At 44.2% G+C, this 23560-nt stretch overlaps 1 protein-coding gene across 2 annotated transcripts in view; it reads right to left on the bottom strand.

Moving 5' to 3' along the window:
* The window catches only part of MAML3 (mastermind like transcriptional coactivator 3), a 411281-nt gene that overhangs the window by 136156 nt on the left and 251565 nt on the right, over positions 1-23560 (bottom strand). For both annotated transcript variants that reach the window (XM_029076595.1, XM_029076596.1), the window contains exon 2: positions 19466-21031. In XM_029076595.1, the coding sequence (XP_028932428.1) occupies positions 19466-21031 (1566 nt within the window). The remainder of the gene's footprint in view (positions 1-19465; positions 21032-23560) is intronic.

The following is a 23560-nucleotide window of genomic DNA, read 5'->3' as shown; positions in this document are numbered from 1 at the left end:
TCCTAATGCCCGTATTAAGTTAAATAAACAAATAAACCCATTTGAAAAAACACACAAAAAATGGGATCAGAAAATAAAAACAGCTTTCATCATCCGGGGGTGTGCAGGGAGAGGGCAGAAGAGAAATATGTTTATTGTTTCAAACATTTATATGGTTAAATTTTTGTAATGTTCAGTGGAAACAAATTCATTCTCTCCACACCCCCTTCTCCCACGCCCTTTAATCTCTTTTCCCTGTCTCCCAACCCAGCCTCCTTCTCGCTCCAATTACTGAGGATAATATACATGTATTTCTGATTTTAAGTGAAAAATATCAAATGAATCTCAGAGGACCCTTGTGTTTGTTGCTGTTGTTTCACTTTACTACACACCTGTAATTTCAAATGTGAGCATTGGATTTCCAGGAGACGAGCTAACGGAAGCCCTCACAGCATTCTCAGAGTTTCATGGGGGTAAAAAACTATATTTCTCACACCCACAAAGAATTCTACTTTTCTGCTTGCCTTGCTTTGCCTTCCATTGCTCCACTATCTCATACTTTGGACTGCTCCTCCTGTTCGACAGGTTTGATTTTCTTAGTCAGACAAGATCTATTCTACTAAGTAGATTTTCCTTCTATAATTACACAGTGATGCTTAAGACTTTAAACTGCTTTCCTATTCTTTCTGCCAAGAAAAGGTAAATTTACAATTGTGCAGCACAAGTCTGACATAATTAACTCAATAAAACGGTTAGTAACTCACTTTCCAAAATGACTCAGGAAACACATTGGTACCAGGATGGCCTGCTTCCCACAGTGAGCAAGCGTTACACAGCGATGGCAGCCCATTACAAAGATGGTGGCCAGCCACCCATCTCACAGATGGCAGCCTCCCAGCCCCTCTCAAAGATGGCAGTGCTGCGGCCTTTCACCAAGATGGCAGCAGGGCAGAAGCGATCCGTTGGAGCTGGCAAGTACAATTTGGGGATTCAGAGCTGCGCTGCTTGGGGTCCTTGGCTGGGGGGGAGTAAGAAGAGAAGAGATACAGTGGCAGGGGAGAAACTCTCTTCTGCAAAATAGTGTGCATAGGGAACTGAAGCAGAGAGCTGTTTGTTCCTGTCTTGGGGTGGCCAAATTAGTCAAAAGGGCTGACAGCAACTTCGGGGGTCATCCTCACTGGACAATACAGACTAACGTTTTCAAAAGCAGCAAATTTGACTGAATATGAGGGGCTGGCCCGTTTTAATCAACTTGTCTATCCTCTCCTGCCATCATCAGGTAAACTCGTTACGGGCAGGGAACGTGTCTGCTAATTCTGTTGTATTGTATTCGTCCAAGCGCTTAGTACAATCCTCTGCACATAGTAAGCCCTCAATAAATACCACTGACTGACTGAGAAATTAACGGATAACACAAGTCCTTCTACCTCCTTCGCCTTTCCTTTTTCCCATTTAATCAATCAATCAATCGTATGCAGAGCACTTTACTAAGTGCTTGGGAGAGTACAATTCAACAATATTATAGAGACATTCCCTGCCCACAGAGACCTTACAGTCTAAAGGGGGAGACAGACATTAATATAATTAAATTACAGATATGAATTTAGGGCCTGGGGGGGTGGGGAAGTGGTGAATAAAGAAAGCAAGTCAGGATGATACAGAAGGGAGTGGAAGAAAAGAAAAGAGAGCTTAGTCAGGGAAGGCCTCTTAGAGGAGATGTGCCCTCCATAAGGCTATGAAAGTGGGGGGGGGGATAAGTGCCTGTTGGCTATGAAGAGGGAGGGTGTTCCAGGCCAGAGGGAGGACATGGGAGAGGACATTGATGAGATAGATAAGATCAAAGTACAGTAAGTAGTTTGGTATTAGAGGGGGTGGCCTGTAGGAGAGCAGTGAGGTGAAGTAGGAGGGGGCAAGGTGATTGAGTGCTTTAAAGCCGACGGAGGGAGTTTCTGTTTGATGCGGAGGTGGATGGGCAACCACGGGGCGGGGGGGGTTTCTTGAGTGGGGAAACATGGACTGAATGTTTTCTATGGAAAAATGATCCAGAAAGCACAGTTAAGTGCGGAGAGGCAAGAGGCAGGGAAGTCAGCAAGGAGGTTGATACAGTAACCAAGGCAGCATAGGATAAGTGCTTCTAAACTGTAAGCCCGGTGAGGGCAGGGATTGTCTCTATTGCTGAACTGTACTTTCCAAGTACTTAGTACAGTGATCTGCACACAGTAAGCACTCAGTAAATATGACTGAATAAGCGAATGCTTGGCTTAAAGTGGTAACAGTTTGGATGGAGAGGTAAGGATGGATTTTACTGATGCTGAAGAGGTTGAATGGACAGGATTTAGTGATAGACTGAATATGTAGGTTGAATGGAAGAGAGGAGTCACAGATAAGGCCAAGGTTATGGGTTTGTGAGACAGGAAGAATGGCGGTGCTGTCTACAGTGATAAAGTCAGAGGAAGGCCAGGGTTTGGTTGGGAAGATAGGGAGTTCTGTTTTGGGCATGTTAAGTTTGAGGGGAGTCCAGGACATTCAAGTAGAGATATCTTGAAGGCAGGAGGAAATGCAGGACTGCAGAGTGGGAGAGAGATCAGGGCTGGAGATGGAGATTTGGGAACCAATCGTATAAAGGTGGTAGTTGAAGCCATATGAGTGAATAATATCTCCAAGGGAGTTGGTGTAGATGGAAAAAAGAAGGGAATCCAGAACTAAACCTTGAGGGACACCCACAGTTAGGGGGTGGGAGGCAGAGGAAGTGCCATGACAGAAACAGAATAAGGGCCCAGTGAGAAAGGAGGAGATCCAGGCTCCTCACAACCTTTCTTAAAAATAAATCCCATCCTGTGATCCCTTTGTTTATTCAGCATTCCAAATGATGGTGCAAATCAAGGGAGGGGTCAGAAAAGAAAAGGATTAAATTCAATAAACGAAAGTGTAGGTTATGAAATTTATGAAAAAAACCCATCACAAATGCAGGATGGAAAATGCCTCAGATTGGTAGTAAAATATCTAGGGGGAAATTCACAGTAGATCAGCTAAACAAGGGTCAGCAGTGAAATATTGTTCTTTAAAAAGAGAGCGTGATCCTGGGAAATGTAGATACATGATCTGTAGGAACGGGGAGGTAACTTACCCACTTACTTTGCAGTTTCCTGAAATACAATGTCTGGTCTGGAGCGGACAGCTTACATGAGAACAAGGAATGACTGAAACTGCTAGGCCCTTCTGGGAAAACATGCTACAGCAATTAAGTAGGGGCATCTGGTAATACTTCCATAAGTGGCAACCTCTGCAAATGGTGGCTTCTAAGTAGGGCAGTGCTGGAATCGGAATTTTTAAGATACCTTGGATCATGGTTCCAAGCCACGGGAGAGCCATTACTATCCATGTGATATTTAGTGAGAACTGGTCTGTCTGGGTTATTGGATGTGGGAGGACCTCAGAATATGTCCAGCACCACTAGACATTTCCCAGTTTTCAGGAATATTGTCCAAAGCACAGGAGAGAAGAGGGAGAAGACATGATCCCTGTCCTTAAAGAGATCATAATCCCCAAAAGCCTACATACCCCTTAGGAGAGAGGCTCTGACATACATACCCAGAAGCTATTAGGTTTCTTGGATGCAAAAGCTCTGAGCATGTACACTCTTGAGAAGCCAATGTGACAGAACATTCAGCTCAGTTATCATTGGGGTTCAGGCAGGGAGAGCCAGACAGGGTTCTTTCACCTGAATTTAAAGGTTCCACCCGGCTTGCTGGTTGCCTCTCAATCCCACCTAATTCTGGGAAATGCAGGCCTCTGATTTGGGGGAAACCAAATCAGTTTCCTAATTCTCTTCTCCACCTCCGGCGTAACAGCTTGGTTCTACCCATAGGCGGTGACCCATTTTGAGTGACATTTCAAGGAGAGGATTCTAAGATGTTTCACTACAGGAGGAAGTAGTTAGAAACTGGAAGAAGGGAACCTTAAAATTCAGGGGTTAGTTGGTCCAGGACCGAGTGAGGACTAGTGGTGGAGGAAAGGAGAAGGATGGGTGAATTTCGGACAGTCCACGCTATAAGAAAACATGGTCTCGTACTACAGTTAAGTGGAATTCAGAGTACCATATTCATGATCAGGCTAGTTAGGGAAAGAGCTGAATAAATTTTTCAGAGTAGTTGGCCAGGTGTCTGGAGTTGTTTAGGGCAGTGGTTTAGACAGTAGAAATGACAGTCAAGTTCCAAGTTCAAACTCTGTTTTGTCCTTTGGAAAACCTCACAAAAGTTACAGGTTACACTGAAGTGGACTGAGAAGATTCTACCATTTTGGTTTTCTCTATAATGTTCCTCAAATTTGAAGGACTCTACAAATACACTACCTTCTCCTCAGTAATGAATGAAAAATGAGAGTTGAGGGGACTTCCACTTTAATACTAAGGGTAAACGCTGCCACTGGAATGGGAAAGATAAGGAGAACTCAAACAAGCTCAACAAACAAATGGATACACCAAAGGCAGAGAGTGGCCAAGAGCTTCCAACACAGAGTAACTGTATTTGATTAACAAATTGAGGCATCATTCACTTAACTCTGGACAATTAAAGGAAAACAACATTAAAGGATGTGGAATGATAGGGAGCCCTTGGAAGACGGCAAGCAGCACACAGACCAGCCATTAAAAATGGTGGCTCCGATGAAGCAGCAGCAACTTTGGGAAGACTGTGATACTAAGAGGAAGAATGGCAAATAGTGCCTGGCACTGGAAACAGCACATGCAAAAGTGAGGTAAAGGGCAATCTTTATGTGTGTTTGGTGCATAAGAGATGACATTATGCATTGGCCTATTCAGGCACATCCACAGAACCACCTTCGAACTAGAAGACAGAAGCACACACATAAAGATGGGGAACTTGAGGGGGAGGGAGCAGGTGTTTTTGCAAGTTGGTAACTGGAGAAGTAAGAAGACCAGTGGGAAAGGCAGCTACAAAGGGCTCTGCTCTCCCTAATCCTCCCGCTGCTTTTCTGGCAAGTGACTCTGAGCTGGTTCTAGACTGTAAGCTCATTGTGGGCAGGAAATGTGTCTGTTTATTGCTATATTGTACACTCCCAAGTGCTTAGTACAGTGCTTTGCACACAGTAAGCCCTCAATAAATGCGACTGATTGAATGAATGAAGGAATGGCTCCCTGGATCTTTCCAGGATGGAGGCTGATTTGGATGCTACTTAGAGTGAAATTCCTTTTGCATGTGCAAGAATATCTGGGAACCAACCAACATTCTTGTGATTCAACAGTAGGTAAATATAGGAGATATGTAGTGGACAGTTTGAAATTCAGAATTCCGGAGCCATTTATTAAACAGAAAATTCACTTGGGCAAAATAATGGATTTTCTATTTATTCCAGGTTAATCCTGCCAATTCTTCCACCTAATCGTTTCTGGGTCCTCCTCTTCCTCTCCACAGAAACAGCCACACCCTGCTTTAGGCACTTGGCAAAGTATGGTTAGATTACTATATCAGCCTCCTTACTGGTCTCCCTGCTTCCAGCCTCTCCCGTCCCCTGCCTTAAAGCATCTTCCTTAAAACATCGATCAACACAAATCCCTGTATGATACAAAAATCTCTCATCTGCCCATCTCCTTCTGTATCAAACAAGAATTCCACCCAGTTGGCTTCAAGATGCTTTGCTAGAGCCTTGAAGCCATCCTACATAGAGGCTCTTTTCATCTGCTACTCTCTAGCTGACAAGCTTCGCTTCTCCCAAGCCCAATTTCTAACTATTTCCTGGTCTGGACTCACCCACCTCTGACACTGGGCTCAAGCTGACTCCCCAGTTTGGAATCGTCCCCTTCTCCCTCAGTAAATCTGCTGCACTTTAGCCATCTTCATTTTCAAAGCCCTCTCCATTTTCAGATTCCTCCTGAAATCCCATTGCCTCCAGTACATCTTCTCTGATTGACTCCTAGAACCTGAATCATGTCAGCTCAACAGCCACCTCTCACTTGGCTACATGTGTATATTTAATTGTACATTCAATATTCTGATATTTCATCTTGGCATATTTGTTCTACTTCTTATCTGACCTTTTTTTTTTCCATACTCCCACTATTTGCAAATATTTGGTATGCCTGTCCTCACTAGATTGTACACACCTCATGGGCTGAGAACGTGTCTTTTGCTCACATTCTCACTCCCTTCTGCGTCACTCTGATTTGCACCCATTATTCACCCCTCCCTCAGCCCCACAGCACTTAGGTACATATCCATACTCTACTTTTTATATTAATGTCTGTCTCTGCCTCTAAACTGTGAGCTCATTGTGGGCAGGGAATGTGGCTACCAACTCTGTTGTACTCTCCTGAGTGCTTAGTTCAGTGCTCTGCACACAGTAAGTGCTCAATAAATATGACCGATTGATTTTGTTTTGACTGTACTATCTCAAGCATAATAACAACAATAGTAATGTTGGTATTTGTTAAGCGCTTACTATGTGCAGAACACTGTTCTAAGCGCTGGGGGAGATACAGGGTAATCAGGTTGTCCCACGTGAGGCTCACAGTTAATCCCCATTTTACAGATGAGGTAACTGAGGCACAGAGAAGTTAAGTGACTTGCCCACAGTCACACAGCTGACAAGTGGCAGAGCCGGGAGTCGAACTCATGACCTCTGACTCCGAAGCCCAGGCTCTTTCCACTGAGCCACGCTGCTTCCCCAATTTAATATGACGTGTGGCACTCAGTAGATGCTCAATAATTACTGCTACTATGACCTGATTTTAAACTCCAATCTTTCTACTGGCACACTTGGCTCTAATCACTTATTGAGTTCCTACACTGTGCAGAACACTGCACTAGGAGAGTACAACAGAATTTGATGTACACAATCCCTTCACTCATGAGAATCTAGAAGGATAGATGGACACTTAAATTACAGACAGGAGGAAGTAATAGAGTATATAATAATATGTACAGAAGTGCTGTCAGCTGTGTGACTTTGGGTAGGTCACTTCACTTCTCTGTGCCTCAGTTACCTCATCTGTAAAATAGGGATTAAAACTGTGAGCCCCTCATGGGACAACCTGATCACCTTGTATCCCCCCAGCGTTTAGAACAGTGCTTTGCACATAGTAAGCGCTTAACAAATACCACCATTATTATTATTATAAGTACTTAAATGGTTAACTGGAAACAGTATGGCCTAGTAGATGACTCATGGGCCTGCGAGTCAGAAGGACCTGGGTTTAATCCTGACTCCACCACATGTCTACTGTGCAACCCTGGGCAAGTCACTTCACTTATTTGTGCCTCAGTTACCTCATCTGTAAAATGAGGATTAAGACTGTGAGAACCTTGTAGGACGGGGACTGTGTGATTAGGTTTTATCTACCCCAGCACTTACTACAGTGCTTGACACATAGTAAGCGCTTAAAAAAAACACTGAAAAATGCTTACACTGCATGAAAGGACTGCAGTGGCATTTGGGGGATGCAAGGTGGGAAGGTTAGGGATTTCTTGGGGAAGGCCTCCTGGAAGAGAAGAGATTTCAGAGGGCGGTTTGAAGATGAGGAGAGTGGTGCTACGAGATAATAGAAGGGGAGAAAGTTCCAGGCAGGGGAAGGACTTGAGCAAGAGATCAGTGATAGGCGAGACAAGAATGAGGCACAGTAAGTTACCTTGAAAAGAGTAAAGAGTGTGAGCTGGAGTGTAGTGGGAGAAACCGCGCTGTTGGTATAGTGGTGAGCATAGCTGCCTTCCAAGCAGTTGACCCGGGTTCGTTTCCCGGCCAACGCAACGGCCCGGAAGCAGCGTGACTCAGTGCAAAGAGCCCGGGCTTGGGAGTCAGAGGTCATGGGTTCAAATCCCAGCTCTGCCACTTGTCAGCTGTGTGACCGTGGGCAAGTCACTTAACTTCTCTGTGCCTCAGTTACCTCATCTCTAAAATGGAGGTGAAGACTGTGAGCCTCACGTGGGACAACCTGATGACCCTGTATCTCCCTCAGTGCTTAGAACAGTGCTCTGCACAAAGTAAGCGCTTAACAAATACCAACATTATTAAAAGAGTTGATTAATAAAAAGGAAAGAGCCGACTGAGTGCTTTAAGGCCAAAGGCAAGGAGTTTATGCTTTTTGTGGTGAAGAATGGGAAAACTTTGGAGGTTTTTAAGGAGTGGAGAGACGAGCAGAATGACATTTCAGAAAAATGACCTGGTCAGCAGAGTGAAGAATGATCTGCTGAAGACAGACTCTGGAGGCAGGGAAATCAGTGAAGAGGCTGATGCAGTGGTCACGACAGGATATTACAAATGCCTGGAAAGTGTGGCGCCCCTTTAGGTGGAGAGGAAGGGGTGGATCCTTGAAATATTGTGGACGAAGAGCTGAAAGGATCTTAGGTTGAAAGAGAGGGAGAAATAAAAGATAATCTGTCTAAAACAGAACTTCTCATCTTCCCATCCAATCCCTATCCTTCCTCTGACTTTCCCTTCACTGCAAACGACATCACCATCCTCCCTGTCTCACAAGCCCATAACCTTGACATTATCCTTGACTCACATCTCTCTCTTTCAACCCACATATTTAATCTGTCACCAAATCCTGTTGATTCAATCTCCACAAAATCACTAAAATCTGCCCTTTCCTCTCCATCCAAACTGCTACTGTGTTAACCCAAGCACTTATTCTATTCTGCCTTGATTACTGCATCAGCCTCCTCGCTGACCTCCCTGCCTCCTGTTTCTCCCCACCCCCAGTCCATACTTCACTCTGCTGTCGGGATCATTTTTCTGCAAAATCACTCAGTCCATGTTTCCCCACTCCTCAAGAACCTCCAGGGGTTACCCATTCATCTCCATACCAAACAGAAACTTCTTATCGTTGGCTTTAAAGCACTTAATCACCTTGCCACCCCACAGTCTTATCTCGTTGATTTCCTACTACAACCTAGCATGCTCACTTTGCTCCTTTAATGCCAACCTACTCACTGTACTTCGATCTTGTCTATCTCGTCGCCAGCTTCTTGCCCACATCCTGCCTCTGGTATGGAACTTCTTCACCCTTCATATCCAACAGACTCACCTTCTCTTCAAAGCTTTATTGAAGGCACATCTCCTCCAAGAGGTCTTCCCCAACTCAGCTCTCATTTCCTCTACTCCTTCTCACTTCTGCATCACCCTTGCACTCTTGGATTTGCATTCTTTAATCACTCTACCCTCAGCCTCCCAGCACTTATATACACATTCATAATTTATTTATATTAAGGAATGTCTCCCCTCCTAGACTGAAAGTTCCTCGTGTGCAGGTAACGTGTCTACCATCTCCATTATACTGTACTCTCCCAAGTGCTTAGAACAGGGCTTTGCACGCAGTAAGCGTTCAGAAAATATGATTGATTGATAATGTCAAGATTATGGTCTTGAGAGATAGAGAGGATGGTGAAGTTGTTGATTATAATGGGGCAAATGTGGTGGAGAAGATTTTGGAGGGAAGATGAGGAGTTCAGTTTTGGATATGTTGAGCTTGCAGTGCATGGCAGGGAATGTGACTGTTTTTTTGTTACATTGTACTCTCCTGAGTGCTCTGCACACAGTAAGCGCTCAATAAATATGACTGAATTTATGAATGACAGATAACTTGGAAGCAGGAAGATATGTTAGAGTGCAGAGGAGAGAGGTCTCAATTAGCTGTACCAATGCCATTTATCCCTGAAAGTGTTTGTATAGAAAAAAACCTCACTTTGTGTGATAATGATGCCGATGGATGATGGAGTCTCTTCTAGAAAACAACTGGCGGGTCTCAGCCCAATCCCAAAGATTTGGGGACTGAGAACTGCAAGACAAAATTGATTACATATATAATGCATGTATTATATCTGTAATTTATTTATATTGATGTCTGTCTCCCCCCAAGACTGTAACCTCACTGTAGGCAAGGGTTTATCTATTTATTGTTATACTGTACTCCCCTAAGTGCTCAGTACACTGCTCTACACACAGTAAGAGCTCAATAAACATGATCGACTGACCAACTGACTGATTATAGCACTGGTGGTTTGCACACTAACATTTTTGATCTCTCAATTCTGTCACATTCCCACTGGGGCAGTGACTGCAACAAGGAAGTGGGCAGGTAGGGGTGCAGCACACTGTGAAACATCCATACCGATTTTAAACCCCAAATCCATTTAAGGCCAACATAATAATAATAATAATTATGGTACTTATTAAGCACTTAGTATATGCCAAGCACCGTCCGAAGCACTGAGGTAGATACAAGGTAATCAGGTTGGACACAGTCAAACACAACCATGGCACAATGTTGATTTTGTGCCATAGCACCATAGACCAGTAGGCAGTTTCCAGGGTAGTCGTCTTGGGAAACATCGTGATCTTCATCATCTGTGTTAGCTGCTTTTTTCAGGATTCCTGCTGAGCCTATTCAGTCCCGGCAGAAACCCTCACTATTGGTGGCAAAGCCCCCTAGTAGGCATTCCCCTGCTTCTGCCTTCTTACCAACGGCCCCCTTGCCAAACACACACCTCATTCAAATTCAAGTATTCAGGAATTTTCTCCTGTGCCTGGAAACACCAGCGCAATTCTAAAGACCTTTTTGAATCACATATTGCCTAAGCATGCCGCAGAATGCCTGAATTTTGTATTATATCTGAATCAAACATACACGCAAATACACATATGGATCTATCCTCCTCTCTTTGGCACAAATTTCCCAAAAGGCAGAAACACCTTCACTTTTCTTCAGTTAAGTCCACAAAGAGATATGCTTGATATTGGAGACAAAAATCAAGAGTTTTATCTACTGGATTTTATGGTTTTCTCATGGCTTTTCTCTGCTACAGGAAGGCCAGCTAAAGACCCAGGGCTCCTTATCCACCAGCTAAACCTGAAATTATACTTAATCCAGCCCTACACAACTCTCAAATGAGGGAAAGCCAGAGATGATGAGGGTCCTTTTGAAAACGCTTAGGGAAGTGTGTCTGTTTTGTGCTGTGCAGGAATAATGTTTATACACGAGTTTCTCTCACTAGACCACCAATTTAACACTCTGCCAACTGTCCAATTATTCATGTTCCTGTTGAGCTAAATGGGTTCCTCTCCAGCTGCACACCTTTCCTCCTAAACATAATTAATGAGGCTCATCAAAACCTTAGAAAACAAGCCCAGAGCACCAGCCACTCTCATTGACATGTTAATAGGCGGGTCAGAAGCTCCTGACCCCACCACAGGATGTTTCTAGAGTCCTAAGGCTGCTCACAGAATAGATGTATACATAAAGTACAGCATGCTGGTGCACACGTAGAGTCTACTAATAACGAACAGCATTGCTTACACTCAATCACATTATTGAGCGCTTACTGTGTGCAGAGCACTGTACTAAGCACTTGGGAGAGTTCAACACTAAACAGACACATTCCCTGCTCACAACGAACTTACAGTCTGTGTAAATGGTAATAATGATAATGATACTGCCACAGGGAAGCAGCATGGTCAAGTGGATAGATCATGGGCCTACAAGTCAGAAGGACATGGGTTCTAATCCCAAATCAGCCACTTGTCTTTTGTGTGACCTTTGGCAAATCACTTACCTTCTCTGGGCCTCAGTTACCTCATCTGCAAAACGGTGACTAAGACTGTAAGCCCCAGGTGGGTCAGGGGCTGTGTCTAACCTGATAAACTTGTATCTACCCCAGTGCTTAGAACCATGCTGGACACATAGTAAGCACTTAAATATTATTATTATTATTATCATCATCATCATCATTATATGTTGGTGGGCATTTAGGGTAGAACTGACTGTGCCTTTTCAGAGTTACAGTTCTGCCTCATAGCCTCCTGGTGACGTGGGTGGAGGACAAGTACTAGATCTTTCACAGATAAGGAAGCTGAGGTACAGAGAGGTTAAGGTCGAGGCCACCAACTAGGTCTCTGGAAAGTCCAAAATCGCAATCTAAAATCTCCTGAATAACCCTCTAGGGCATTGTGAAGTAGGCCCTCAAAGCCTGTCTCCTATGACTAGTGTGAGAACCTAGTTAGCACTGACTCTCCTGACTTCTTGAGGGAGAGTTCCCTGTGAGAGCTGGTGAAGGGATAGAGAAATCGCTCAGTAAAGGCAAATGTTGTAATGAAAAAATGTTAAAACTCCTGATAATCAGCATTTCATACTTTGACTTGTAAATTGTATGTGAACTTGAAACACCGGAACATTTATCACTAGCTCTTTCCATAAGAAACTACACGGCCACCAGAATTTGACCTAAATCTCTAGAGAACGGGTTGTGCTACAATTGCTGACGGAAGTTCTTCCTGTAACTTTTTCGAGTTTGTCCAAAAAAGCCATAAGATTCCCCTTTTTCCCTCTGCTCTCCTCCCCACTCAAAGCAATATATTCCTCGGTCCACTTATCTCTCCAGATGTAATACTGCATTCAATTTCATAATTTCCTCCACCACATAATTCCCACCCCATCCCCCTGGATTTTTGGAAAAGAAATAAAAGATAATTTTTCTAATCAGTGATAATGGGGTGGGCTGGGATAGAAAGAAGAGCAAGGTTAGAATGAGCTAAAGTTGTGGATACAGTCTTGCCGACATGAGTGAGCAAGCACAGGGGTAGGAAGCTAGAAAGAGGCGAAGAAAGGGGAGGGGTTAATATAATTCACTGAGTGACTACGCACTATCAATTGCCCTCTGACTTTTCTCTTTCTTCACCCCTCTTTTCCTTTTCCTTTTCTTCTCTTTCTTCTCCTGTTCCTCATATTCCTAGGCTGAATTCCCCCATAACATCCCCCCCACCATTTTTAGTTTGCAAAAATTATATGCAATATGGGGCACTTATGTGAATAAATATGGAATTTCTGAATATGGAACAGTTTCTTTGGAATAATCTCTAATGGTGGGTCCTAACCTTTTTTTATTTTTTTGGCCAGAGCACACCTATGCATGTTCTACAATACCCTAATTTAAAGCTCTCTTACTTTTCACCCCCCAAAATTTGGGAGTAAATTGCATTTCTTGGCCTCTGTACAAGAGATGTAGATTAAAAAACCGAGCTATTATCAGTTCTGTAGGTCAAAAGAGGTTGATTTACCCTATTAGTAAAATAAGCTGAATAATGACTCCATAGAGACCTTTCAGCATGTCAGGGAATCTTGTGTTGGGGAAGCCAAAATATAAGAAATGCAATATCAGTGTCTGAGAATTTGCTCTAAAGATATTTCTCCGTGCTGGCTTTGCTCTAATTCAGTCTGTTGGAAAAAAAAAGTCCAAAGGTCAAGCAGGACCCCTTCCCATGAACAGTAGGGGGAGAGGCCTCAGCTTGGCCCCAAGAAAAGGGGTGGAAGGTTTCTTCCAGGTAGGTGGGACAAGGGGAAAACAGATGAGGATTAATCAACAGGCAACCAAGGGGCAAGATGTCACAAGGATGAAGAGTTGCATAAAACAATAATAATAACTGTGGTATTTGCTGAGAATTTACTATGTGCCAGGCACTGCACTAAGTGCTGGAGTAGATACAAGGTATTTGGGTTGGACACAGTCCCTATCCCACGCAGGGTTCACAGTCTTAATTCCTATTTTAGAGATGAGGTAACTGAGGCACAGAGAAGTTAAGTGACTTGCCCAAGGTCACACATCAGACAAGTGGCACAGCCGGGATTAGACCCCAAGACCTTCTGACTCCCAGGCCCAGGCTCTATCCGCTATGCCATGCTGCTTCCAATATGGCCATAACGGGGACACAGGGAGAGGCCTCCCTCTGCTCCAGCTCCGCGCCCCGATCCCCACTGGAAATTGACCCTGGTCATTCGTGGTTTAATCCACGGTGCTCTGGGATGTCTGCCAGGGTGGGTCAGCGGGGCTCCTGGGGGCTGAGCCGGCCAGGCTGCCTCCAGCAGTGCTTACCAGACATCGTGCAGCCTCTGTAACTACTCTCTAATAAAGTGTACCTGGGATGCCTTTCAGTCCAACCTTCACAATATCGTTATAATCCACCCTTTCATCTCCATCCAAATTGCCACCACGTTGATCCAAACACTTATCCTATCCTACCTTGATTACTGTACCTGTCTCCTTGCTGACCTCCCTGCTTCCGGTCTTTCCCCCGCTCCAATTAATACTTCACTCTGCTGCCTTGTTCGATTTTCTTCAAAAACATTCAGTCCATGTTTCCCCTCTCCTCAAGAACCTCCAGTGGTTGTCCATCCACCTCATCATACAGAAGTTTCTTACCATCAGCTTTAAAGCCTGCCCTCTCCTACCTCGCCTCACTACTCCACTACTACAACCCAACCCATACACTTCACTCCACAATGCCAACTTATTCTCAAATTTAAAAATCTCACCTCGGACCTCTCATCCTGGCCCTCCCTCTTCACATCTGACAGGCACTTACTCTACCTTCAAAACCTTATTGAAGGCACATCTCCTCAAAGAGGCCTTTCCTAAGCCCTCATTTCCTTTTCTCCCCCTCCCCTTTGTACACCCTCATTACGCTCTCCCTTCAGCCCTACAACACTTATATACATATCCGTAATTTATTTATTTGTATTAATGTCTGTCTCCCCTTCTAGCGTGTAAGGTTGTTGTGGGCAGGGAATGTGTGTCTGTTATATTGTTATACTGCACTCCTCCAAGCATTTAGTACAGTGCTCTACACACAGTAAGTGCTCAAAAAATACAATAATCAATGATCCCCATTTCTTCCTCCTCTTTTCTCACTAATAATATTATCAGCAGGATTTATTGAGCTCCCTCTGTATTCTACCAGGCATTTGAGAGCCTACCATGGAAGGGGACGATATCATCCCCACCAAAGGTGTTCACTACGGAGGGAGATGGCACCCTCAGCTGTATGAGTAGACCTCCTAGATTTGCAGCGAGTTTCCAATTGGGGCTGAAAAAAAATGGTGGTTTTCTGGCTTATTAGCTCTTAGTACCTATCCCCTTCCAGTCCTCATCCCCCATGCTCAAAATGAAAAATTGGCACCTCTCATCCTACCTTGAAGAGCTTAATGGTGGAGACGAGTTAATAGAAATGGCAAATATATAGTAGTGAATACACGGGGGGAGACACGGACATAGGCACAAACGATAAAATGAAAGTGGGCGAGGTTTGTCAGATTTTTGCGGGGAGAGGAAAGAGGTTGGTCCACACAGGAGGAAAGGTGCATGCAACAGATGGGCACGGGAGAATAACAGTTGCGGGGATCCAGATCAGGGGATGAGGGCCTCCAGGGTTTCTGTAGCACAGTTGACCCCAAAATAACAGACCCATTTGGGTGATCAGCAAGCTCCAGGCCAGATTCACTTGGGCCTCTTTGCAAAATAGTGTGACTCTGTATTTGCTCCACTGTAATGTGGAAAAGGTATTATCCCTGCTCTCCCAAAACCTAAAGCCAGTATTAAAACCAAAAATTACCACATAATCAATCTATGGTATTTATTGAGCACCTGCTGTGCACCGGCACTGAACCAGGTTCTTGGGGGAGCACAATACAGCAGAGTTGATATTTACTTATACCATATTTAAAACCATTTAATCACTAACTGGCATAAATTGAAAGCTCCTAGTTATGAGAAGCAGCCCCAGATGCAAAAATCTTTTTCCCTGAAATACCTGAGGCACAATCAAAAGCTTTGTGTCCAAATGACCATTATTGAAACAGACTGCTTATTCAAACTGCAATTAGCTTGGACAACTGAAATAATCTCGGGAAAACTGAACGGAATTGGTACTCCAAAGGAAACAAACTTAGCTATTTTTGGTTATCTGAAATCTTGATTATTGGGACTAGCCTCTGATTCAATCTGCCTAATTGGCTTTTTACTATTGTTCCCGTCTCTCCCGGATTGTAAAATAGAAGGCTAAAAAAAAGTTATTACTCTATTCCTTTCTGAAACTGTTCTCACCCAACAGTTTACTGTCACTTTCGCCTCTGTGTTTCTAGGACTCTGGCAGGGCATCACTCAGGATTTTAAAAATATGCTGGGCTATATATGGATATGATTCATTCCATCCATCAGGGGGAACATTTCATTTATTATCTGGATTTTTACAGCCCCAGTGCCCACTAGTCTCTCTGCCTGGCCCTCGAGTCATCAGGCATGAGTGTTCTGCCAATATTTGTATCCTGCCTCTGAGTAACCAAAGGCAATTGGTAAAAGCATGAAACCTAAAGTCATCCTTCCCCACGCCCTTGAATATTTCCAATATCTGGTTGTTTATAAGCACACAATCACACAATTCTCGGATCAAAACACTAGGGTTTACTGTGATCCTGCAGCTCATTTTAAGGAAGACCTGAATGTTTGAGTGTGTGTTTTACCTTTGGGATGCTTAGAAGCTCTCTCAGGCTTCCTAAATGGCCAGAAAAGAAGGGCAGAAAATGTTGGACAGATGAACGGAAGATGATGGGCAAATGATTATAAAAATAAAATTTTATGCACTTCTAGGAGCACAAGGTGCTATAGCTGACAATATTCCCAGTAGAACTGTATTTAAACTGAATAAGAGGGCTCAAGACTTTGAAAATTAAAGAAAATTGCTCCTTTATAGTTTTTCAAGAGGGCTGCCAATGCTGGGGTTTGGACCTGAGTGGATTTTATGACTTCAAAAAATGAAAAACCGACTCCTCAGCAAAGGATAGCTGACACATTTTGATGTGGGAAATTGTAAAAATAGTATATATGTAAGAGAAGGTAGGAAAAATGATTTAACATGTCCTGCTACCTGTGTGGCAGAAGTACTCTCCGAAGGGCAAAAATATTTGGGTTTGGTTCTTTGCTTTTTATATGATCACGGATTCTGATTCCTTTCTTGATTGTTTTTCAGAGTTGATATCAAACACATTTCTAGTCCAAACTTTTTAAAATAATATGTACTGAACATGTTATTGACAAGATATTCTTAGAAATTAGCCAACTAGAAAAACACTGTTTCTGTCCTCTGAGGAACTTGTGTTATAAAACTACAGCAATCTGGATTCCAACCCAACATTCAGTAACAGGATTGTGTAGCAACATGGACACACCCACGCAAAATAAAGGCTTCCTGCAATTTGGATATTTTGCTTTGCCTAGGGAACTCGGGGAACACCAAATAGGAAAATGGGGGGTGTGGAGCATGAGAGGGGTCACATAGAGCGGGAAAAGGAGGAGGCAATGTAGGGAGAAGACTATAAAGTTCTCCCCACCAATACAATGGTTTGCAACTACAACAGGGAAATCAATCAATCAATGGTATTTATCGAGGACTTCCTCTGGGCACAGCACTGTACTAAGCCCGTAGGCGAGTACAATATAACAGAGCTGGTAGTGATGTTCCCTGCCCACAGTGAGCTTACAGTCTAGAAGGAAAGCCAACGGATGACAACAGTGCTAGACCAACAACGTCAAATGAGGTTTTTAATGGCAAAATATAAAGTGACTTCTTTAAAGGCAGGAAGAGCTCTCTTATTTTTCCTGGTACTTGGAATCTGTTTTAGTTGAATCATCCAGGAAGTGGTAGAGTTCTAAATACGCTCCCTACAACACCTTAACCAAATTCTCAACTTGGTGAGCACCCAAGTCCTGCAATCACCTAAGTGCCTTGTTGCCGTTTTCTTTTACTGCTTTATAGGTCATCCCTTAAAAAAAAGAATCTGTCACGGAACACTTGCCTAACCAATGACACCAGCAATTTTTCATTAACAATGAGAGAAAACGTACTTGAATGCATCCATGTATAACCACGGCTTATACATGGTTTATAATTGTTTTGCAGTAATACTAACTACTTGCATGTCATGTAATTGTACATTCAGTGAACACTTTATTTTCCATGTATGTGGGCCCAGTATTTCAGATTCAGGAAAAAAAAACCCAAAAACAAAATGAAAAGGAGAACACGCTTGCAGATAAACACCAACATTTTTGAGGTTGGGGGAGATGCTGAATTTTTTTCCAAACAGAAGTGAGTTAACAGCATATGCAAATATGCTAGAAGTCAAGAGGTCTTTACCGCTCTTTATTCCTGATAAATAATTCTTTTATTACTAGTTCACCATACCAGTTTTCCAGGTTTTGGTTGAAGAATAACATCAGAGAAACTCAGAAAAGGAGGGAGGAGAAAGGTGTGCATATAATCCCCCAATTAATTTCTTCTCTCTTCTCCACATTAGTATTTCCAAGACTGTGGCAGAGAAGATATGTGTTCGCATATATGCTCATCTGCACACCATCACTCATGTCAGTGGGTAGGCAGAAAACTATGTTCTAGTTGAACAACAAAGCAGCAAATTTAGAGGACCCCTACCTCTCCCTATTGGCAAATTTAAAACAGATTTGGGGGTAACAAGAACACACAGGCCATCATCCTCACGTGTCTGCTGAACACGTGAGCTGGAATTAATTATCTCCAGCCTGGCTCAAGAGGTACTTTGGGCTGGTGGTGAGGAATCAGCGAATACAGTAAGAACAGTCTGATTTCAGACTAATAAAAGTCTGGTCAGGCAGCCTACCGTTCTATCACAACTCCTGACACATTTTGCTGATCGAAACTTGCCCATGTATTACCTTCATTCTTTGTCGGCGCCGGAATCGAATGACTATCAACTTATTTAAAAAATTGAGCCTTTTTGTGGGTGTGGCCAAAATATAAATGAAAAAACTTCACACTTTCTGTGGCACTATGCTACATGCCACTGAACCTGCAAGCAATCCTAGTGACAATCATGCCGATAGAAATTGATGTGGGCCCACTCGCTGCACTCTGAACCCCCGGCGGAAAGAACCTGGGAAGTTTAGAGTTTGAAGGCAATAGGAGGCCTTCACAAGCCATTAACTTTGGGCCTGTCTCTGGGCCAACGTAAACATCAGATCCTCCTTCAAGCTTTCAGAGGACCAACCACACAGCGCATCAACAGTGCCGCCTCTCTCACTTCTTCTAGCAAACACAGCAAAGCACATGGAAGCCCACACTGCAGGGTCAGCTGGAGCCTGTTTTTGACTTCGATGCCTCCGAGGGAAAGTAGCTTGGCTAAAATTCATTCATTCAATCGTATTTATTGAGCACTTACTGTATGCAAAGCACTGTACTAAGTGCTTGGACAGTACAATCATTCCCGCAAACCTCAGCAACCGTATGTCAATAGAACAGAATGGTGAAATGATCCAAATCATTGACGCTACCAAGTCACAGGGAGGCTAAGAACAACTCTGAGAAGAACAGGGGTGGTCGAGACCATCCTAATCCAGAATAGGACAACTCCACAAACCTACCCTACTGCTCTTCAGTCACATAATCAGGAGCCTCCTGTTGGCAAGCACACCTCACACTGAATGCTGCCCCTTCCGGGAACCCCTTTTCCCAAAGTAAAGAGACCCCTCTCACAACCAGAAAAACGACCCCCCCAAAAAAAGGAAAGGTAGACACAAACGAGGAGAGAACACCGTGAAGCTCGGCAGCAAGCCTCTGAACAGCTGACAAAGATCCATTCTTAATGACTGTGAGAAAGTCTCACTTTCCCCCTTACCTGGCCATGGGATGGAAGGGCTGCATAGGCCATCGACGGATTCATCACTCCTTTCTGCTTCATGATGAGCATGCGTTTCTGCTCCTCGCTCAGGTGGGCCATCTGAGCTTGGAGCTGGGACGGCTGCGGCGGCTGAGGCTGCTGCTGCTGCTGGATGTACGGCATCATGGGGTTCTTATTGGGGTTGGCCATTGGGGGGGTCATCCTCTGACTTAACTCGGCATTAAAATGGGTCAGAGGTTTAGTGTTGCCGTAACTGAGTAGGTTGTGCTGCTTGCTCAAAGAGTTTGTACCCAAGTTATTTGGCTGCTGATTTATCATATTCATGTGGTTTGGAGGGAGGTAGTTGTTCATTGTGGTCTTCTGCAGGTTGTTTGCCATAGAAGGCACTATAGGGTTTTGGTTGTTAAAGGGCTGGGGGTACATCATTGGGCTATTTGGTTTGTCTGCACCGAAAGCTCCTCCGTAAGGACTGGATGGAGGTCCCACAGGTGACCAGCTTGATGTTTGATTTGGATGTTGCTGCTGCTGTTGCTGCTGCTGCTGCTGTTGCTGCTGCTGCTGCTGCTGCTGTTTCTGCTGCATGAGTTTAGCTCTCTGTTGCTGCTGAGCAGCCATCTGTTTGAGCTGTTCAGCTGGAGACAGGTCGGCGCTGGGAACGGCCCCCGGACCGGGCCCCGAACTCGCCCCCGTTACAGCCGCGGCCGCCGGATTGATGAGATAGCCATTTCCCGATCGAGTTGGGGCTTGGCCGGGAGTGTGGGCTTGATTAGGGGTCTGAGGAGACTGGACAGCACAGTTTGCTGGTGATCCGGCGGGGATCGGAGCTGCTGGCGTGCTGGAAACCGAGGGGACGCTAGAAGCCGTGGACACGTTAGAAAACGGGGGACCGGAAGAAGACGGCCTCACTTGGGGGGATCCCATAGGTACGTGAGCAAAGGGAGAGTGAGAGGGATCGCTCTTAACGCTCGCGCTCTCTTGGGAGAGAGGGGCTTCGGTGGTCGGCCTGGAGAACTCCGGTTCCTTCTTCTCTTCGAAGTCTTCGTTGAACAGGTCCTGGATATCGTCTTCGGGGACAGTGTTGGCCAGTTCATCTATCAACTCTTGCCATTCCTGATCATTCAGGTTAATGTCCGAGAACAACTTGTTCTGATTTGACAGGGAGGTTTCCGAGGGGTCTATGCAGTTGGGGTCGTCCAGAGGTTCCTGCTTAAGCTCCTTGCTTTGCAAGATGGTGAAGCCATCCTCAAGCTCGCCGCAACCATTCACGGGAAGCTTGATCTCCGGAAGTCTGCCATTCTTCCCCATATCTTCCACGAGCCCCGGGGTGTGGGAGCCGCTGTTCTGCGAGGGTAAAGGGGGCTTCATGTCAAGTTGGTGAAGAGGAGAAGCAGAAGGCAGTGGCATGTTATTGGGCAAGTTACCGATCGCGTCCAGCCCAGCAGGAATGTCCTTTCGGATCCGTTTGCTAGTAGGAGAAAAGCTCCCATCGCAGGCACCGTTCTGCTGTTCTCCATTAAGGGGTGACCGGGCACCTTCCAACTTCCTCTTCACCGTTTCTTGTAGCTAAAAAGGAAATAAAAAAGAGAAAGGGAATAAATCTCGGATACAAACCTCATGCTTGCCAGAAATCTGATGAGCGCTGCTATACACTTGTAGGTTCCAGAATCCCCCAATGGCACTCAGTAACTCAGGGTTTAGAAGCTGTTTTTCTGCCAGCCTGGGCAGAAAACCCAGATCTAAGGAAAAAGGCTGAACCGTACTGAGAACTCCACACTATATCTCAGCTCAACTTTCATGGGTAAGGGAACAAGAAGCAAAGAAAAAAGAAAAGGCACTGTGGGGGGGAGGGAAGGGGGAGAGGAGGAGTGGGGGGTGAAAGACCAGTGTGGGGCTGGCCACAACAATAACTCATCTCTTGTTTTTGTTTTAAAATCAATGCTAGTCATTCGACTGGAGATGGATTAGGATTAATTGCCCTGCAGGAAAAGCCTCAGTTATGTCCTTGATTATTTTCACATCCTAACTAACAAGAATACCAACAACATTTTACAAAATGAAACAGATTTTTCTGGATCTCAGGATTTTTTGAGAACTCGACAACGATGGAAATGACATGCTAGATATTAACATTTACGTTTCTCAATGATTTTTTTTTCCCTACTGATTCATCTTGAGTGTGTTTTTTCGATCTGGAACCTCACTATCCATTTCCTATTTAAAACGGGGTTCCCTTTACAGTGATTCTGTCTTTCTCAGAATTTATTATCCCTAAAGGGGAGGGCTAATCTCATTTTCAGAGGGAAGAGAGGGAGTTATGAATGTCCAATATGTGCACTTGTCCAAGGGCCTAACTAGGTCTGCTGGGTGCCATGGACTTTTGGGTTTAGTCAGGGCCAGGCTCTGGCTAGTACCCGCAGAAGCACAGTAGTCTTTGCATGTGTGGGAATATCTTCACTATGGCAAAGGTTCTGGAAGAACTGAGGGTCAGAGCCTTGGGATGGAGCAACATGACCCAATGGAAAGAGAATGCGACTGGGAGTCAGGGGACCTGGGTTCTAATCCCAGCTCTGCCCCTTGCCTGCTGTGTGACCTTGGGCAAGCCACTTAACTTCTCTTTGCTTTAGTTTCCTCATCTGTAAAAAGAGGATTAAATACCTGTTCTCCCTTCCCTTTAAACTGTGAGACTATATCAGATCTGACTGCACTGTATCTACCCCTAAGCCCTGGGGCAGATACAGTACAATCAGATCTGATATAGTCCTTGGCACACAATAAGTGCTTAACAAACACCATAATTATTAATTATTATTCTCATTCCCTTTCCTACCCCCTTATCCCATTTCCCAAGCATAGAACTATAATGACTTCGAAAGGAGATTCATGCTCAGGAATGGTAATTAATAAGTATATGACACCTACTGCTCTCCTATTCTCTAGCCGGTAGATAAATTCATTGGAAAAGTAAAATAATTAGAACCTGGTAAGCCACCTCAAGAGGACACATATCACATTTTCCTGTTCCAGGTAAGAATGTCTATAACTCTCTCTCAAAAAGGTAATTTTTCTAGAACCAAGATTTCATTTTTGAATAAACACTAAGATACTATGAAATTGTACCTTGTTTCCTGTTTGACCTGGGGTATGTCATTTAACTTCTCTGTGCCTCAGTTACCTCATCTGTAAAATGGGGATTAAGACCATGAATCCCATGTGGGACACGGATTGTGTCCAACCTGATTAGCCTGTACTAACGCTTAGTACAGTAACGGGCACATGGTAAGCACTTAACAAATACCGCCTCTCCACCCCCCTCCAAAAAAAAAAAACTGCTGAGGTCCAAGAAACTAGACTCTTTGAACTATGCCAGTATCAGACAGTAATCATCATTCTCCCTTAAACCAAACCTGCAATGGAATTCTGGATTCAAAAAAACAACATTAGCTGGACCTAGCTTTTCAATCGGTCTAGCAAAGGAAAATACTTATCCAGGAATGACAGGAAGCTGTGGCTTGGGCAGGGTTATGATCATGTAGGCTACATCCGTTTGAGCCTGGTTTTGAATGCAACTCAATCAATAAATCAATCAATGACATTTACTGCGTGCAAGGCACTGTACTAAGTACTTGGGAAAGTACAATAAAATAAAATTTGTAGACAAGATCCCTGACAACCAAGAGCTCACAATGTCAATAGGCCTAACAGGCAGAGGGTTCTGAGAGCCACTTGGGTTGTCACAGTGCTTCATTAATAAAATGATACACTAAGCTGGAGAAGCAGCGTGGCTTAGTGGCAAGAGCCCGGGCTTGGGAGTCAGAGGTCATGGGTTCCAATCCTGGCTCCGCCACTTGTAAGCTGTGTGACTTTGGGTAAGTCACTTCACTTCTCTGTGCCTCAGTTACCTCATCTGTAAAACGGGAATTAAGACTGCAAGCCCCAAGGAGGCTAACCTGATTACCTTGTATATACCCCAGTGCTTAGAAAAGTGCTTGGCACATAGTAAGCGCTTAACAAATACCATTATTATTATTATTATAAGCTTATTGCCACAGAAACGCTGCTTACAGTGTTGTTGGCTTTCTCAACAGAAATGAT

Source organism: Ornithorhynchus anatinus, chromosome 12, assembly GCF_004115215.2.
Source record: "Ornithorhynchus anatinus isolate Pmale09 chromosome 12, mOrnAna1.pri.v4, whole genome shotgun sequence".
NCBI lineage: Eukaryota > Metazoa > Chordata > Mammalia > Monotremata > Ornithorhynchidae > Ornithorhynchus > Ornithorhynchus anatinus.
The sequence above is the reverse complement of the archived record's forward strand: the minus strand, read 5'-3'. Positions and strand labels throughout refer to the sequence as shown.